The 20,494-nt window shown below is 43.2% G+C and overlaps 1 protein-coding gene across 1 annotated transcript; it reads right to left on the reverse strand.

Annotated features, from left to right (window-relative positions):
* Positions 1 to 18,776: 18,776 nt before the first annotated feature.
* LOC120993989 (keratin, type II cytoskeletal cochleal-like) lies at positions 18,777 to 20,258 on the reverse strand. Its single transcript, XM_040422450.1, has one exon. The coding sequence runs from the start codon at positions 20,256 to 20,258 to the stop codon at positions 18,777 to 18,779; it is 1,482 nt and encodes a 493-aa protein (XP_040278384.1).
* Positions 20,259 to 20,494: the final 236 nt, after the last annotated feature.

Genomic DNA, 20,494 nt, shown 5'->3' on the forward strand with positions numbered 1-20,494 from the left:
GGAGCTTAACAGCAAAATTCACACCAGGTGTTCGATCCTTGAATTGTCCAATACATTTCCTGGTTCAATTAGAATTGGTATTTAAACAGTCCTCCTCATCATGCTGTTTACATTTTGACATCATAAGACCAAGACAACACCTAACAATTGATCAACAGTGTCTCGCCATTGCAAGGCTTCAAGCATGATGTTATCAGACGGAAGTGGCCACTAAGCTTAGAGTGTCACAGAGTGTCATCAGCAGGTTGCAACAGATATACAGAGAAACTGGAAGAGTCACAGAAAGGCTTAGAAGTGGATGTCCTTTGGTCACACCCCAACACTGATGACAACTTCATTGTGAACAATGTCCTGTGGAACCTGATGATGAATGCCATACAACTCTATTCGCATTTAAAGAGAGGTGAGAGGCACCGAAGGGTCACATTAGACCATTGGAAACCGTTTACATCAGTCTGCGTGCTAGATGACCTGCAAGGGTACCTGACCACAGGTGTCATTGTCTTGCAGATGTAAGCCGTGTACCGGGGTGGGGGGCTCCTCAGGATACAGTGAAATCACGAACGAGGAAAGCAACCCCAACACCAGCTTTTGCAAAAACCGAATTTTACTTAACCCCTTAAGGACCATTTTTTGCAAATCTGACCAGTGTCACTTTAAGTGGTGATAACTTTAAAACGCTTTGACTTATCCAGGCCATTTTGAGATTGTTTTTTCGTCACATATTGTACTTCATGACACTGGTAAAATGAAGTAAAAAAAAATATTTTTTTTGCATAAAAAAATACCTAATTTACCAAAAATTAGCAAATTTCAAAGTTTCAGTTTCTCTACTTCTGTAATACATAGTAATACCCCCAAAAATTGTGATGACTTTACATTTCCCATATGTCTACTTCATGTTTGAAATATTTTGGGAATGATATTTTATTTTTTGGGGATGTTACAAGGCTTAGGCCTCTTTCACACTTGCGTTGTCCGGATCCGGCGTGTACTCCACTTGCCGGAATTACACTCTGGATCCGGAAAAACGCAAGTGTACTGAAAGCATTTGAAGACGGAACCGTCTTCCAAATGCGTTCAGTGTTACTATGGCACCCAGGACGCTATTAAAGTCCTGGTTGCCATAGTAGGAGCGGGGAGCGGGGGAGCGGTATACTTACAGTCCGTGCGGCTCCCGGGGCGCTCCAGAGTGACGTCAGAGCGCCCCATGCGCATGGATGACGTGATCCATGCGATCACATGATCCATGCGCTTGGGGCGCCCTGACGTCACTCTGGAGCGCCCGGGGAGCCGCACGGACGGTAAGTATACTGCTCCCCCGCTCCCCGCTACACTTTACCATGGCTGCCAGGACTTTAGCGTCCCGGCAGCCATGGTAACCATTCAGAAAAAGCTAAATGTCGGGTCTGGCAATGCGCCGAAACGACGTTTAGCTTAAGGCCGGATCCGGATCAATGCCTTTCAATGGGCATTAATTCCGGATCCGGCCTTGCGGCAAGTGTTCCGGATTTTTGGCCGGAGCAAAAAGCGCAGCATGCTGCGGTATTTTCTCCGGCCAAAAAACGTTCCGTTCCGGAACTGAAGACATCCTGATGCATCCTGAACGGATTTCTCTCCACTCAGAATGCATTAGGATAATCCTGATCAGGATTCTTCCGGCATAGAGCCCCGACGACGGAACTCTATGCCGGAAGACAAGAACGCAAGTGTGAAAGAGCCCTAAGAAGTTTAGAAGCAAATCTTGAAATTTTTCAGAAATTTACAAAAACCCAATTTTTAGGGACCACTACAGCTCTGAAGTCACTTTGCGAGGCTTACATAATATAAACCACCCAAAAATGACCCCATTCTATAAACTACACCCCTCAACGTATTCAAAACTGATTTTAGAAACTTCGTTAACCCTTTAGGTGTTGCACAAGAGTTATTGGCAAATGGGGATGAAATTTGAGAATTTCATTTTTTTGCCTAATTTTCCATTTTAACCCATTTTTTCCACTAACAAAGCAAGGGTTAACAGCCAAACAAGACTGTATCTTTATTGCCCTGACTCTGCCGTTTACAGAAACACCCCATATGTGGCCGTAAACTACTGTACGGCCACACAGCGGGGCATAGAGTGAAAGGTGCGCCGTTTGGTTTTTGGAAGGCAGATTTTGCTGGACTGGTTTATTTACCCCATGTCCCATTTGAAGCCCCCCTGTTGCACCCCTAGAGTAGAAACTCCATAAAAGTGACCCCATCTAAGAAACTACACCCCTCAAGGTATTCAAAACCGATTTTTACAAACTTTGTTAACAAGATTTAATGGAAAATAGAGATACAATTTCAAAATTTCACTTTTTTGGCAGATTTTCCATTTTAATAATTTTTTTCCAGTTACAAAGCAAGGGTTAACAGCCAAACCAAACTCAATATTTATGGTCCCGATTCTGTAGTTTACAGAAACACCCCATATGTGGTCGTAAACTTCGGGGACACGGCAGGGGGCAGAAGGAAAGGAATGCCATACGGTTTTTGGAAGGCAGATTTTGCTGGACTGGTTCTTTTGAATTTGTCTCAATGTCAATGTAGGATTGGATTGGACTACTAGAGCTAGTGGCCAGCTACGATATGGCCCATTGGGTCGAGCAGTAGGCAACCACATCCAGGACCGATTAGCAGTAATGGTCCATGGTGGTCAGGTGCTGTGGGTGAGACATCATCATGCTCTGTTATAAGCAGTGTAGGAAAATTGGGGGACAGAAGACATCAAGGAAATTGAAATTAGGGCTCATGCACACAACCGTTATCGGCCCGGGAAACACGGCCCAAGTGTCAGCCGTATCTACCGATCCAACTGCGGCTCCCCTGACCCGAACTGACTGTATCATAGTAATTTATGAAGCAGGCACCTCATAACTGATTGCGGGGCTATTGCTGTGTACTCACATCACAATACGAACTGATTGTTTCATAAATTACTATGATTTAGACCATTTTCTACGCCTAAAACAGGCACAGAAAATGATGAATTAGATGGGCCTGCTGGTCCATCCCCTTCCATAAACACCATGTCCCATTTTTTTGACACCATGTCCCATTTGAAGCCCCCCTGATGCACCCCTAGAGTAGAAACTCCAAAAAAGTGACCCCATTTTAGAAACTACGGGCAGTTTTGTTGGTACTAGTTTAGGGTACATATGATTTTTGGTTGCTCTATATTACACTTTTTGTGCGGCAAGGTAACAAGAAATTGCTTTTTTGGCACCGTTTTTTTTTTTGTTATCTACAACATTAATCTGACAGGTGAGATCATGTGGTAATTTTATAGAGCAGGTTGTCACGGACGCGGTGATACCTAATATGTATACAATTTTATTTATTTATGTACAGTACAGACCAAAAATTTGGACACACCTTCTCATTCAAAGAGTTTTCTTTATTTTCATGACTATGAAGGCATCAAAACTATGAATTAACACATGTGTAATTATATACATAACAAACAAGTGTGAAACAACTGAAAATATGTCATATTCTAGGTTCTTCAAAGTAGCCACCTTTTGCTTTGATTACTGCTTTGCACACTCTTGGCATTCTCTTGATGAGCTTCAAGAGGTAGTCCCCTGAAATGGTCTTCCAACAGTCTTGATGGAGTTCCCAGAGATGCTTAGCACTTGTTGGCCCTTTTGCCTTCACTCTGCGGTGCAGCTCACCCCAAACCATCTCGATTGGGTTCAGGTCCGGTGACTGTGGAGGCCAGGTCATCTGGCGCAGCACCCCATCACTCTCCTTCATGGTCAAATAGCCCTTACTTTCAAAGTTTTCCGAATTTTTCGGCTGACTGACTGACCTTCATTTCTTAAAGTAATGATGGCAGACTCGTTTTTCTTTACTTAGCTGCTTTTTTCTTGCCATAATACAAATTCTAACAGTCTATTCAGTAAGACTATCAGCTGTGTATCCACCTGACTTCTCCTCAACCCAACTGATGGTTCCAACCCCATTTATAAGGCAAGTAATCCCACTTATTAAACCTGACAGGGCACACCTGTGAAGTGAAAACCATTTCAGGGGACTACCTCTTGAAGCTCATCAAGAGAATGCCAAGAGTGTGCAAAGCAGTAATCAAAGCAAAAGGTGGCTACTTTGAAGAACCTAGAATATGACATATTTTCAGTTGTTTCACACTTGTTTGTTATGTATATAATTCCACATGTGTTAATTCATAGTTTTGATGCCTTCAGTGTGAATCTACAATTTTCATAGTCATGAAAATAAAGAAAACTCTTTGAATGAGAAGGTGTGTCCAAACTTTTGGTCTGTACTGTATATATATTTTTTTGAGAGTATATTGAGCTACTAATTGTGGTAGTGATATTTTTTTCAGTTAGCATATACTAGCTGTTAGCTTATTCAGGGCCATCCTAGGGCGCTCAGGAGGTTCCTGATACGGGATCGCCCCTATCGGGGCGGCCATTCCATTCTTAGGCAGGGCATTATAGAGTTAGGGTCAGTTTGTGGGTTAGAGCCCATAGGATATTAGATTTGGCCCGCACCTGGCTATCCGTGTCCCTAAGTGCAGAGGATTGACTCATTTAAATCAATATTTTTTTCTTTCATTGTTTTCTTTATGTTATCACTAGGGTTATTTTTTATTTTTTATTTTAATGATATATAATAAAGTCTATGTTTTAGGGGTGGTAGTCTGGTCATATTTAGGACCTAACCTGGGTAAGGTATTTTAACAACTATATTAACTAATGCCTAACTAGGCAGTGAAACCTATCAGGTCAATTTAATACTTCACTTTTATTACTATTTATTATGTATTAAAACCTGGATGTTATAGATGTGTGAACATATTGCTTATCTTTATTAATTATTCCTACAAACCAAAAAAACCTAAGTTAAAAATACAGTCCCCACTCCATTAGTGAGTGATAGTAATGGACAGTGAGAAGGGCACGGGAGAGTGCACTAGTTCCCACCCTCTAACTTTGAATGCAAGATGCTACAGTGTCACCGTTTGTAGGGCTATTGCTAGCTGTATACTGCTATCAGTTTGACAGTGTAAAGCAGTGGGAGCCTGAAAGCGTCACCCCACTGTCAAAGGGATGCAATTAGCACCCATACATACAGCAGATCAGCTAGAGGCCAACAGGCTGGAAGCACTACAAACTTTTGGTAGACACAGATTGATACCGAGTCTAACCTAAGTGTTCACAAAGTTAAAATGTAGTCTGACCGGACTAACCACAGCTTATTCACTGTGGAGTAGGAGGCTGCGTATTAAAAACTACAACTGCCCCCCCGACATGTTTCGCCAGTATTCTGGCTTCTTCAGGGGAAATGGGGTGGTAGTCTGTGACTGCTGATAATTATATATATCAGCTGTCATAATATTATACCCACAGACGGGTTTCTGTCTGAACTGTGAGTCCTACAAACCCCAGGTAACCTGATCCTGCAGTCATATTGCTTTCCATAGGTCTCTTAACATACATTTGGAATTGCAGTTATTATGCAATTAAAACTAAATGAACACTTTTTATTTCTCGTAGATGGAGGATGAATCTCATGTATCATGTCCTCTCCTGGGCCCAGGGTTCTCCATGGAGGCACATTACTCCCAGTAAAGCACTTAATAATACTTAATTAAATTATTAAATAAAAAACCAGACTACTTCATGTTGGATAAAAAGGCTGCAATGCTTTATTATGAGTTACCCAATAAGTTACCAACTCATAAATTAATAATTTAGAATTAATAAATAATTAAATAACCATTAAAAATACCAAATCATTAACCCTTAAAACCACAATCCACTCAGCTATAGCCGAGTGATGAATCCCACTAATAAAGCATGCTACAATAAAATGATGGCACCCCAGCTCAGCCAGATGCCGCAATATAAAGGGGTCAGTTTCCCGCCGTCCACAGCAACCGATGGCAACCAATCAGGTTTTTACTTCACCCAGGTAAAATGTAGGTAGATTACCTGTTAATATAAAATAAAATAAAAGGGGAGGGGGGCACAAAGAGACAACCACCAAAAACCCTAAAATGTAACTACCCAAGGGTGTATGTACCCCCATGTGTCCCCCAAGCTAAACGCTCTGGGGGGTCTATACATTCTAACATGGCATCAGGCCATGTCAATCATTTCCTGTATATTGTTCAGTTCTGGTAATTTACAGGATCGGTGCACTGCTTCTCCACTGTATATGAAGCCACTCTTAACAATGGGCTTAATGTCACGAAGTTCTTGATTAGGAGTTTATTAGGTTCATCCATTAGTCTGGTTTTACGCTTTTATCTTCAGTTCTGCTCTCAACTAAATTCATTCTCATTGGGTTACCATTTGTCTGCATTTCCCTTCATGGATCGCAGAACACCTCAGCAAATCACAATGACACAGAGTCAGGATGATATGACTATCTCTACTGCTGGACGGTCGCACAGTAACCCTGACCGCAAAGAAATGATTTGATAAATCACAATATAAAACCCACTTACACTGTCCAATAGTAAAAAGACTTGTGTGCAATTACATAAAAATTGCAGCAATAAAAAATAAAAAAAAGCAGCGAGGCTTGGCCGTGACATGGCAGTAACACCTAAAGATCTGTACTGGTCAAGTAATAATCACCCGGATGCACGCTGTTACTATAGCTCAACTCTAATGCTGCTCAGCCACGTTGAGCATGCATTTCCTGTGTGTCAAGAGGGACCCAGGTCACAGAGGAGCAGTGGGGAGCATATGATTTTATTTATTTTGTACAACATATTGAGCTGGGTTAAACCTAATTTTTATTTGCTGGACAACCCCTTAGTGACCACGCACATTTTTTTTAAATCGCATTCCATGAGCTATAACTTTTTTGTTTTTTCATCAATGTACTTGTATGAGGTCTTATTTTTTGCAGGATAAGTTATAGTTTTTAATGCACCATTTTGGGAACAATAATGATTAATTAAAGCCAGCTGTTTAGCTAAAACCCCTGTTGTTTACATCAGTAAAAAGGCGTATTAGTGGTCACTAAGGTACTGTGATATCACTGTGTTTATTATCCCTGTACTGTGACATCACTGTGTTTATTATCCCTGTACTGTGACATCACTGTGTTTATTATCTCTGTACTGTGACATCACTGTGTTTATTATCCCTGTACTGTGATATCACTGTGTTTATTATCCCTGTACTGTGACATCACTGTGTTTATTATCCCTGTACTGTGACATCGCTATGTTTATTATCTCTGTACTGTGACATCACTGTGTTTATTATCCCTGTACTGTGACATCACTGTGTTTATTATCTCTGTACTGTGACATCACTGTGTTTATTATCTCTGCACTGTGACATCACTGTGTTTATTATCCTGTACTGTGACATCACTGTGTTTATTATCCTGTACTGTGACATCACTGTGTTTATTATCCCTGCACAGTGACATCACTGTGTTTATTATCCATGTACTGTGACATCACTGTGTTTATTATCTCTGTACTGTGAGATCACTGTGTTTATTATCCCTGTACTGTGACATCACTGTGTTTATTATCTCTGTACTGTGACATCACTGTGTTTATTATCCATGTACTGTGACATCACTGTGTTTATTATCTCTGTACTGTGAGATCACTGTGTTTATTATCCCTGTACTGTGACATCACTGTGTTTATTATCCCTGTACTGTGACATCACTGTGTTTATTATCCCTGTACTGTGACATCACTGTGTTTATTATCCCTGTACTGTGACATCACTGTGTTTATTACGACTGTACTGTGACGTCACTGTGTTTATTATCCCTGTACTATGACATCATTATGTTTATTATACCATTACTGTGACATCACTGTGTTTATTATCCCTGTACTGTGACATCATTGTGTTTATTATCTCTGTACTGTGACGTCACTGTGTTTATTATCCCTGTACTGTGACATCACTATGTTTATTATCTCTGTACTGTGACGTCACTGTGTTTATTATCCCTGTACTGTGACATCACTGTGTTTATTATGCCTGTACTGTGAAATCACTGTGTTTATTATCTCTGTACTGTGATATCATTATGTTTATTATACCATTACTATGACATCATTAATGCACCATTTTGGGAACAATAATGATTAATTAAAGCCAGCTGTTTAGCTAAAACCCCTGTTGTTTACATCAGTAAAAAGGCGTATTAGTGGTCACTAAGGTACTGTGATATCACTGTGTTTATTATCCCTGTACTGTGACATCCCTGTGTTTATTATCCCTGCGCTGTGACATCACTGTGTTTATTATCTCTGTACTGTGACATCACTGTGTTTATTATCCCTGCGCTGTGACATCACTGTGTTTATTATGCCTGTACTGGGAAATCACTGTGTTTATTATTTCCATACTGTGCAGGTCCCGCGTTAGAGGGGGCAAACTGGGCAATTGCCCAAGGCCCTGATCCTCTAAGGGACCCCCTGCTTCAGTCTGCAGTTCGCAGAAGGTCGGGACTCCAGCGTGGGGAATTTCAGAGATGACATGTGAATGGAATATTTGCATTTCTTCTGTGTTTTGTACCCACTCCTGCTTATGACTACCAAATCATAAGCCAATTCTGATGCAAAATAGGGACCATGTCATCTAGGCCTTACAGCTGTTACATAGACAGGATCCGTTGTGCGTCTCATTTTTCCTTCCTTCTGACAGATCAGCAGAAGGGTCAAATAAATGATGATGTCAGCCAGGCCGAAAGGCAAAATAGTGGCCCAGTCATGAAGTGGGGAGGGTGGGAACAGCATAAGAAGGCCACAGAGTGGCCCTATGACATAGTGGTGAGGTGGAAGCAGCATGAGGAGATCACAGAGTAACCCAATGACAGAGTCTGGAGGTGGCAGCAGCATCAGGAGGAGGCCACAGGGTGGCACGATAACAGTGTGGAGGTGGCAGCAGTATTAGGAGGCCACAGAGTGGCAAAATGACATAGTGTGGAGGTGGCGGCAACAGCATCAGGAGGAGGCCACAGGGTGGCACAATGACAGTGTGGAGGTGGCATCTGCATCATCAGGAGGCCACAGAGTGGCAAAATGACATAGTGTGGAGGTGGCGGCAACAGCATCAGGAGGAGGCCACAGGGTGGCACAATGACAGTGTGGAGGTGGCATAAGCATCAGGGGCCACAGTGTTGCACAGAGTGTGGAGATGGCGGCAGCAGCAGCATCAGGAGGAGACCACAGGGTGGCACAATGACAGTGTGGAGGTGGCAGCTGCATCATCAGGAGGCCACAGAGTGGCACAATGACAGAGTGTGGAGGTGACATAGTGTGAAAATACTGATCTATCAGCTTCCAGAAAATAGTGATTGAGGTTTTCCATATATCTGCGTCCACAAAATTGCTGCTTGAGGGTGATATACCAGCTTCAGCTAACAACTGATTGAGGCCTGCCATATATCAGCTTCCACAAAATAGTGATAGAGGTTTTCCATATACCTGCGTCCACAAACCTACTGCTTGAGGGTGATATACCAGCTTCAACTAACAACTGATTGAGGCCTTCCATATATCAGCTTCCACAAAATAGTGATAGAGGTTTTCCATATACCTGCGTCCACAAAATACAGATTGCGGGTTTTGATATACCTGCTTCAACTAACAACTGATTGAGGCCTGCCATATATCAGCTTTCACAAAATAGTGATAGAGGTTTTCCATATACCTGCGTCCACAAAATTACTGTTTGAGGGTGATATACCAGCTTCAACTAACAACTGATTGAGGCCTGCCATATATCAGCTTCCACAAAATATACCTGCGTCCACAAAATTACTGCTTGAGGGTGATATACCAGCTTCAACTAACAACTGATTGAGGCCTTCCATATATCAGCTTCCACAAAATAGTGAGAGGTTTTCCATATACCTGCGTCCACAAAATACAGATTGCGGGTTTTGATATATCTGCTTCAACTAACAACTTATTGAGGCCTGCCACATATCAGCTTCCACAAAATTGTAATATAGGTTTTCTATGTACCTGCGTCCACAAAATTACTGCTTGAGGGTGATATACCAGCTTACTCCTTTATATACAAACTTTTTAAAGTTTCCCTTTAAGACGCATAAAAATTGGCCCCTGATTTAAATACATATTTTATGTGTGGGAATTTTCGTCATTGATCCCCCTCTAGTATATCACTGTCCATGTTGTGGGACTATTTGTGTACTTCTAGTAAGTGTTTGCTGGCTGCAAATATGACCTGAAGGTTTTTCAGGTTCGCCTGTCATTTAATTGAATGGGGCACGCCGCGAACGCGCAGTTCGCGAACATTTGATCGCGAACGTGCGTTCGCGTATAGTCCCGACTTGTTAGGTCATTTACATAATTGACATAATTTTTTTTCCTGCCAGATTGCATTTTACCAAACGAAGTAGCTGAACTCTGCTCTGCATGTCCTATCTGGATGAATTATAGATCCTGCATTGTGCTGACAGGTCCACTTTAAGAGTGAATTATGCATGTATAAATGGGATGAACAGTGATGGCATTTATTAAGAACTTTGTAACTGGATTTTTTTCATGAGAAGTGAATTTGTCACCATTAAAATGCATATTAATCTGCAGGTACCATGTTATAGAGCAGGAGGAGCTGAGCAGTTTGATGTATAGTTTTGTCGGAAAATATTCTGTAAAACTTATTTTTCATTCATTTAAAGGGAACCTGTCACCTCCCAAAACCATCCCAAGTCGCCAGCAGTACCTGCGTGTAGCCAGCAGTGTGTTTCTGATGATGCCTTTCTTCCTGAAGGCAGATGCAGCAAAACTACTGAAAATGTTGTTTTATCCCCTGCCCGGCGCGCTTCTCCACACATGCTTGAAGTCAAGGAGGCAGCGGCCTCCTTGCTTCAAGTCACGGTAACCACGCCCGCTTCCCTGTGACTGACAGCGCTTATGCAGAGAGTTCGGCTGCCTTTGCCGAACAGCCGGCTGTCAGTCACAGCGAAGGGGCAGGGAAGGGGGCGTGGTTACCGAGACTTGAAGCAAGGGGGCCGCTGCCTCCGTGACTTAAAGCATGTGTGGAGAAGCACACGGGCAGGGGATAAAACAACGTTTTCAGTACTTTTGCTGCATCTGCCTTCAGAAAGGCATCATCAGAAACACTGCTGGCTACACGCAGGTACTGCTGGCGGCTTGGGATGGTTTTGGGAGGTGACAGGTTCCCTTTAAATTCCTGCTCATTCTGGGCTTTGAAGTCCAGGAGGCGGTCCTATCAGTGATTGACAGCCTTCCCTCTATGGCTGTGTATACAGAGAGAGCTGTCAATCACTGATAGGACCGCCTCCTGGACTTAAAAGCCCAGAAGGAGCAGGGAATTTAAATGAATAAAATACTTAATTGTACTGAATCTTTTCCCACAAAACTATATATCAATCTGCTCTATGACATGCTGCCTACAGTTCAGACACCATGTTCAAGAAGACAGGTTCCCTTTAACAGTAAATATTTCTTGATGAAATCGCTATAGTCGCATATATAAACCTAAAAGTATATGTTGTTGTAGATCAATAACTTCCAGCTGTTGCTAAACTATTATCCCCAGCATGCCCTGACTGCGACCGCCCAGGATTTCAGATCCGCTGAAGAGCCTCAGGTTGGAGACTATTTTTATAGAGTAGGGTTCCCCGACCAGTGGTCTGTAAGCCATATGAAGCTAAACTGCTGGCAATTCCATATAGTATTATCTACTAGTAGCACTAGCTGTGTCATAGCACTACTAGAACCTGGTACTAGGGTCCAAAAGACTGCCAGTTAACACTATGGCAAGAGTCTTATCACTCTCAGATCTTTCAGATCTTTAATGGGCTTTTTTTTCTTTTTTTTTAACCCAATGGGTAGTCCAGAATTTTTATACTTATTGGCAGGGGTCCGACACCATGGACCCCCACCGATCACCTGTCCTGAAGTAGCTACAGAACAACACAGCTCCATCCATTGTGTAGTGGAGCTCATTACTGCACCTTAATGGACATGGTTGTGTACTTCTGGCACCAGAAACAGCTGATCAGTGGGATGCAGGGTGTAGGACCCCTGCTGATCAGATATTGATGGCCTATCCTTAGGATTGACCATTCATACAAAAATCTTGAACAACCTCTTTAATGATGTCACCAGTTTTCATTTTTTCTTCTCAACATTTCAAGAGCCGTACCTTTATCACTTTTTCATTTGCATAGGTGTATGAGGAGCGGTTTGTTTTTTTTTGCCAGTAAGTTCTATTTTTCTATTACACCATTTATTTTATCAAAGCATGGATTGAAGAGAGGAGGAAAAAAATCTTTGTGGGGATGAAACAGAAAAATATTGCAATTCTGGAATTGTTTTTCGGGTTTTGTTTTTAAGGCATTAACAATGTGCTAAATTGATATGTTACCTGTGCAGGTCAGTATGATAGATTACAGCGATATCAAATTTATATAGGTTTCCCTTACATTTTACTACTTTATTTTACTCACTTGCATAGTGCTGACATATTCAGCAGCGCATGAAGCTCAAAATCTAAGTTTCATATCAGTATGTCTTTGGAGTGTGGGAAGAAACCTACACAGACACGAGGAGAACATATAAACTCCATGCAGATGTTGTCCTTGGTCAGATTCGAACCTAGGACACCAGCACTACTTTAATTTCTGACAACTGTAACTTTTTTATATGACAAACTAATAACTTTTTGATCACTTAAAGGGGTTGTCAGAGTTATGAAAAAAAAATATATAGCACTAAAAATCTGATGGGCAGCAATATATAACTAAGCTAAGCAAGTTTTATGCTATATATATATATATATATATATATATATATATATTTCCTCATTTCCCTGGTTCTTTTCTGGCCCTTTGTTTACATGCAATAAAAACAATCTCTGCCCCTCCCCCTGCTCTGCTAAGGGAGTGAATACAAGAGCTGCCCTGAGTGACATGTCTGCCTGCTGGGAGAATCAGCAGCATGTTGTATGTGTAGGACTACAAGTCCCAGCTGTATAATGACACTGCTAAGGGAGTGGATACAAGAGCTGTCCTGAGTGACATGTCTGCCTGCTGGGAGAATCAGCAGCATGTTGTATGTGTAGGACTACAAGTCCCAGCTGTATAATGACACTGCTAAGGGAGTGGATACAAGAGCTGGCCTGAGTGACATGTCTGCCTGCTGGGAGAATCAGCAGCATGTTGTATGTGTAGGACTACAAGTCCCACCTGTACAATGATACTGCTAAGGGCGTGGATACAAGAGCTGCCCTGAGTGCTGGGAGAATCAACAGCAACTTGTAAGTGTAGAACTACAAGTCCCACCTGTATAATGACACTGCTAATACACATAGGATCTTCCCCCTACCTTCTTGTGCAATGCTCTCTCTAGTCTGTCAGCTCCTGTGCCCAGAATTGTCACTGCCTGCTAGCTGCCTGCCTTAAGTCTGTGCAGCTGAAGGGGTTAAGAATCCTAGGAGAGAGAGAGAGCAGACGGCAGTGAAGGGGGCGTGGCCAGCACAGTGACATCTCGTTTACAGGCTTGTAAACTAACTTTATCAGAGCAGGGAGAGAAGCTGACATCACAGGTCATGTGACCCTCAGTGAAATCTGAGAAACCAGCCACTGGAGATAAAGTGAGTTAATTGGAAAGCGGTTACATTTGCTTAGTTAGGAACATAGAAAGAACAAAAAAATAACTCGGACAACCCCTTTAATATGGCATTCAACCTGCAGGATAAATACTTTAAAGGCTATGTACACCTTCGGAGGCAATTTTTGTTTATGATTCCATTTTACTCATTGTTGGCTACAAATCTTATTTTCAATTGACCTTTATTAAAAATATTGAGCCATTCTGTTACAAAGGATTAACTGTTTTTCTAGCTCTGTGACTGGTACTTTCACTTTGTGGCAGTCATCTAATAAACCTTATCTCTAAATTACTGAGAGGTCATAAACACTTATTTACACCACATTCTTATCAGAAAGATAAGAGATGTGTTATAATGGGTGATTATAATGTCAGAGAGCAGAGATAAGGAGCCCATCATATCCCCAAATGACGGAAAAGGAAGAAAATCCACAGGCTACTACAGCATCTCAGTTATGTACAGGGCCGTAGATAATTTTTTTTCCTGGGGGGGGGGGGGTTCAGCTTTCTCAAATTACACTAGTGCGGGGCTGGCAGGCGGCGGAGCACAGGGGTGTGATTAGGGTGTGCCCAGGCACACCCGGCACAACCCGTGCGCACGCCTATGCTGCCCAGGGGCGGATTAAGTGCATGATAGGCCCGGTGCTGTCTAACCAACTTGGGCCCCCCCACGACCTCCATTTTAGTTTAGTTTTTTTTTGTATGAAGAGGCTGCGGTGCTTCATGAGCGCCACAGTCTCTTCCTAGGCCATATGACATCTTCAGACTAAAAAAAAATACCCCAAATTAGGTCCTAAACTGAAAAATTTGGTCGCCAAATTTAAAATACATATAATTGTAATAAAAAAGACATGGAGGAGAATACAGCACCACATACCTCTTACATCCAGTGACATCTCATGTCATGTAGACCTTCTTTTTCCTCTTCTCCTCCGTTTGACCCAGACCACCATGGCAAATTCTTTCAGCCGCATCTCGTCTCTACAGTTTGTAACACAAACACGTTAGATTTCAAAATTTTTCCATCAACCTCCTCATCCTGGTGTCCCCACAGTGTCATCCTGCCACCCCCAATACTGTGCCCGTTGTGCCCCCCAATGCCCCAGGTACTATACTGCTGAAAAAATAGTGACCCTAATAGACATAATTTGGGTAATTTATCAAACTGGTGTAAAGTAGAACAGGATTTCCAAAAGAGCTGTCAAATATGAAAGGTGGAATCTGATTGGCTGCTATGGGCAACTAAGCCAGTTCTACTTTACACCAGTTTGATAAATGACCCCAAATGTTCCTATAGTGTCCACAGCAGCTATAATGTCCCCTAGAGACCCCCAGTAATAATAACACCCTCTATTGTGCTCCAGGCAATAATCCCTGTATAGTGTCACCAGAAATAATAGAATTGCCCCTACAGTGCCTCCCCAATAGCAACACCCCCATATAGTAATTTCCACCACACTGCCCCCACATAGTAATCCCCCCATAGTAATTTCCCCCAAACTGCCCCATACATTAATTTGCCCCACACTGCCCCCACATAGTAATTTGCCCCCACATAGCAATTTCCCCACACTGCCCCACCTAGTAATTTGCCCCCACATAGTAATTTGCCCCCACATAGCAATTTCCCAACACTGTCCCCACATAGAAATTACCCCACACTGTCCCCACATAGCAATTACCCCCACACTGTCCCCACACAATAGTTTCCCCCATATAGAAATTTGCCCCTACATAGTAGTCCCTCCCATAATAATTTGCCCCCACACTGCCCCATCTAGTAATTTGCCCCCACATAGTAGTCCCTCCCATAATAATTTGCCCCCACACTGCCCCATCTAGTAATTTGCCCCCACATAGTAGTCCCTCTCATAATAATTTGCCCCCACATAGTATCCTCTCCCATAATAATTTGGCCCCATATAGCCCCCACATTCCCCCCCATCATGTACTCAATTTACCTTCCCTAACATGTCCTCCTGTGTGTCCCCCCCATGTCCCCCAAAGTAGGCACATGAAATAAAAAAAATTAAAAATGAACAAAAAATGAAAAGCTAAATACTCACCTATGTCCAGGGCCAGGCGCTTGCTCGCAGAGGAAGGCGGGATGAGTCAGGCGCGTCACAGTGCTGCGTCCCGACACAGGCGCGCGATGACGTCATCACGCACGCCTGCGCCGGGATTTCACTACCGCATAGGCCTCAGGCCTACAAGGCCTGAAGCCTATGGCGGTGATAGGCGACGGGAGAGGGAGCTATGCGCTCCCGTGCCCCCGCCGCAGTAATACAGTATGTGGGGGTTCGGGTCACCGGCACGCCTGGGGGAGGTTTGAACCCCCCTATCCCCCCCTTATCTACGCCCCTGGTTATGTACACAAAAAAGGATTCCATATTTCTTAATAAAGACTAATTGAATTTTTTTTAGCTCAAAATAAGTATCATGCAATTAAGTATCATGCAAAATAAGTGCGATGTTTCGGGGGTCACTCCCCCTTACGCATGAGTAAGGGGGCGTGACCCCCGAAACGTCGCACTTGAATATGTGGTTTACAACTCGGCGAACTCTGAATAAGCGGGCCTGAGAGCCATGCAACACTTTTAATTGTGAAAAATAAAGTTAAGAAAGTAGCACAATATTCAAAATGTTATATGGCTGAATTATATATGAAGTCTGAGTATCTGAGTCAAAGTGAGACTCTGATTCAGCCAGAAGTGGAAAACACATGGGAGTACCCTGATTGATTATATCATGTGTGTTCTCTCCATTGTCCAGGTCAGTACGATTACAGTGATACCACATTTATGTAGTTTTTCTTGTGTTTTAAAAACTTGGGAAAACATTTTTCTTTTCATTGCCATATTCTGACCCCCTAAACTTTTTTTTATAGTTATGTCCACAAAGCTGTGAGAGGGTTCATTATTTAAGGGACGATCTGTAGTTTTTATTTATACCATTTTGGGGTGTGTATGACCTTTTGATCTGTTTTTATAACATTTTTTGGAGGAGGTGATTTTTTTTTTATTATTTTCATTCGCCATATGGGTTATGCCTATGGTGTTTATTTTTTTTGCTTATTTTTAATATGTAGATAGGGAATTATTAGAATTTTTATATATTTTATTAAACTTTTATACACATATTAAGTTTCCTTAGAGGACTTGTGATCATGTGATCATTTGATCGCTTCTCCAGAATGAATTACCATTGCAGTCTATGGGGGTGCAGTTAACCCCTCAGATGCTGTGGTCAACTGCAACCATGGCATCTGAGTGGTCAAAAGTCCAGGTGTCTGCAGTGTGAAACAACAGAAGCCCAGCAGCTATGGTGCCTGCTCAGCATCTGACCAAGCACCATGGGTTAAATGGGCCGGAAAGTACTACTTACTGGGGAGCAAAAGATGTAGTATATAGATATACAGTATACAAAATATAGATAGGAGAGAGATAGATACCATATTTTTTGCTTTCTAAGACGCACCTGATGATAAGACGCATATAGGTTTTAGAGGAGGAAAAAAAAAAAAAAATATTTTGAACCAAAGTGTGTGCTAAAAAATTTAATATAACAGAAAAACATTTCACACTGTTATGGGGGATCTATTGCTTACACACTTATGGAGGGAATCTAGGAATGACATACTGTTATGGGGGGTGGATCTGGGGATGACACTCAGTTATGGGGGATCTGTGGATGACACTGTTATGGGGGATCTGTGGATGACACACTGTTATGGGGGGGATCTGTGGAGGACACTGTTATGGGGGGATCTGTGGAGGACACACTGTTATTGGGGGTGATCTGTGGTTGACACACTGTTATGGGGGACCTGTGGAGGACACACTGTTATGGGGGGGATCTGTGAAGGACACACTTATGGGGGGATCTGTGGAGGACACACTGTTATTGGGGGGGATCTGTGGAGGACACACTGTTATGGGGGATCTGTGGAGGACACACTGTTATGGGGGGATCTGTGGAGGACACACTGTTATGGGGGGATCTGTGGAGGACACACTGTTATGGGGGGATCTGTGGAGGACACACTGTTATTGGGGGGATCTGTGGTTGACACACTGTTATGGGGGACCTGTGGAGGACACACTGTTATGGGGGGGATCTGTGGAGGACACACTGTTATGCGGGGATCTGTGGAGGACACACTGTTATGGGGGGGATCTGTGGAGGACACACTTATGGGGGATCTGTGGAGGACACACTGTTATGGGGGGATCTGTGGAGGACACACTGTTATGGGGGGGATCTGTGGAGGACACACTGTTATGGGGGGATCTGTGGAGGACACACTGTTATGGGGGGATCTGTGGAGGACACACTGTTATGGGGGGATCTGTGGAGGACACACTGTTATGGGGGGGGATCTGTGGAGGACACACTGTTATGGGGGGATCTGTGGAGGACACACTGTTATGGGGGATCTGTGGAGGACACACTGTTATGGGGGGATCTGTGGAGGACACACTGTTATGGGGGGATCTGTGGAGGACACACTTATGGGGGATCTGTGGAGGACACGCTGCTATGGAGAGGATCTGTGGATGACACACTGCTATGGAGAGGATCTGTGGAGGACACACTGCTATGGAGAGGATCTGTGGAGGACACACTGTTATGGAGGGGATCTGTGGAGGACACACTGTTATGGAGGGGATCTGTGGATGACACACTGCTATGGAGGGGATCTGTGGATGACACACTGCTATGGAGGGGATCTGTGGATGACACACTGCTATGGAGAGGATCTGTGGATGACACACTGCTATGGAGAGGATCTGTGGAGGACACACTGCTATGGAGAGGATCTGTGGAGGACACACTGTTATGGAGGGGATCTGTGGATGACACACTGCTATGGAGAGGATCTGTGGATGACACACTGCTATGGAGAGGATCTGTGGAATGACACACTTTTTTTTTTGACCATGAATTGCGATTTATTAAAGCAACATACATTAAATAACTAATCTACAGAGCCAATACAATAATTTGAATATGATAGTCACACAAATGGAAACAAAGGGATACACAGTAGCTTGCCACACATATATTACAGCTTCCTAACTGCTTAGACATATCATATGTGGTACACTATAGATGTCCCCTTTTAGCAGTGATGTCCATGGCTAGAGTGATGATTGCCAATGGAGATGTGACTGCTCGAGCCGAATCCTCCTGTATGATGATGGTGTCCACTTCCACCATAGGACTTTCCTCCTGAATGATGCTTTCCACCAGTGCTGGAGTGTAGAACAGAAATATTAACATGGCCATCAGATGCAAGTCTGTGCTCTTCTCCCTCCAGCATCTTCCTATAGGTGGCAATCTCAATATCCAGAGCCAGTTTGACATTCATCAGCTCCTGGTAGTCTCTCAGTTGGCGAGCCATGTCCTGCTTGGCCTTCTGTAGAGCAGCTTCCAGTTCAGCAAGTTTATTCTTGGCATCTCTTACAGCAGCTTCACCACGTTCCTCAGCCTCTGCTATAGCAGATTCCAGGGCAGCGCGCTGGGATTTAGCACATTCGATTTCTCCTTTAAGCCTCTGAATAGTTCTGTTGAGTTCTGCAATCTCATTCTTGCTGTTCTGCAGATCATTTCCATTTCTTCCAGCTGCCGTGCGCAAGTCCTCAAACCGTGACTGGTACATGGCCTCAGCCTCAGCTCTGCTTCTGTTAGCAATGTCCTCATACTGAGCTCTGACTTCAGCAATGATACTGTCCATGTCCAGGTCCCGGCTGTTGTCCATGGAGACGACCACGGAGGTGTCTGAGATCTGAGCCTGGAGCTGACTGATCTCCGCATCATATAATGTCCTCAAGAAGTTGATCTCATCGGTCAGAGAGTCTGCCTTAGCTTGCAGTTCGGCTTTGTTCATGAAAGCTGCATCAACATCCCTCTTCAGAGATACAAATTCATTCTCGGCAGACGTACGTCTGTTCACTTCCTCCTCATAGCTTCTCTTCAGTTCTTCCACTGTTCCTTCCATGCTATTCCTTTCTGCATCAAGACGAGTCCTCTCACATTCCAGGTTCTCCAGCTGTCTCCTGAGGTTACTGATAAAAGCCTCAAACAGAGGTTCAATCTGACACCTGGCAGTTTTCTGTTCTTGTAGAAGGGCCCACTTGGTCTCCAGCATCTTGTTTTGCTGCTCCAGAAATCTCACCTTGTCAATGAAGGAAGCAAACTGGTTGTTGAGCCCCTTAATCTGATTTTTCTCTTCAGTCCTCACTCTCTGTATGTTTGGGTCAATCTCCAAGTTCAGAGGAGCCAGAAGACCCTGGTTGACTGTAACATTGGTGATTCCTCCTCTACCACATAGTCCTCCAAATCCATGACCCATGCTACCAATGCCAAACCCAGATCCATGTCCGCTCTTCCTTGAATGAAAACTTCCAACTGAGACCTTATGACCCTTGGAACCAATATTATGGGCACTTGCACTGCTAAAGCAACGAGCCTTGTGTCCATGACTTGTATGCTTCGAAGAATGGGATAAGATGTTGTGAGCGCTGGAATGCTTAGGTAAAGCTACAGAACAGGAGCTGAAGTGCTTGAGTCCGGATGAGGCGAGTATGGATTGATGAGACATGATGGTTCGTCTTGCTGAGGATTCAATGTACAACCTTCTAAGTGATGTTTAGGCAAGCTGTGTTATTTAACTGGATATTGTTCCATCCCTTATATACCCCTTAAGTGGGTGTAGTCTGTAATATAGACCATGTCATTACTACCTATGACTCTAGCTTTGTGACATTGTTTTATTTCCTATGAAAAAAGGTGGAACCAATCACCCACCTCTATTTTCAAAGCTCCCTCGTTTTTATT

Source organism: Bufo bufo, chromosome 3 (assembly GCF_905171765.1).
Source record: "Bufo bufo chromosome 3, aBufBuf1.1, whole genome shotgun sequence".
In the NCBI taxonomy this organism is placed as follows: domain Eukaryota; kingdom Metazoa; phylum Chordata; class Amphibia; order Anura; family Bufonidae; genus Bufo; species Bufo bufo.

What these genes read in the sequence shown, in the direction of transcription:
- LOC120993989 (XM_040422450.1), bottom strand. Translation starts at nt 20,258, where the DNA reads ATGTCTCATCAATCCATACTCGCCTCATCCGGACTCAAGCACTTCAGC.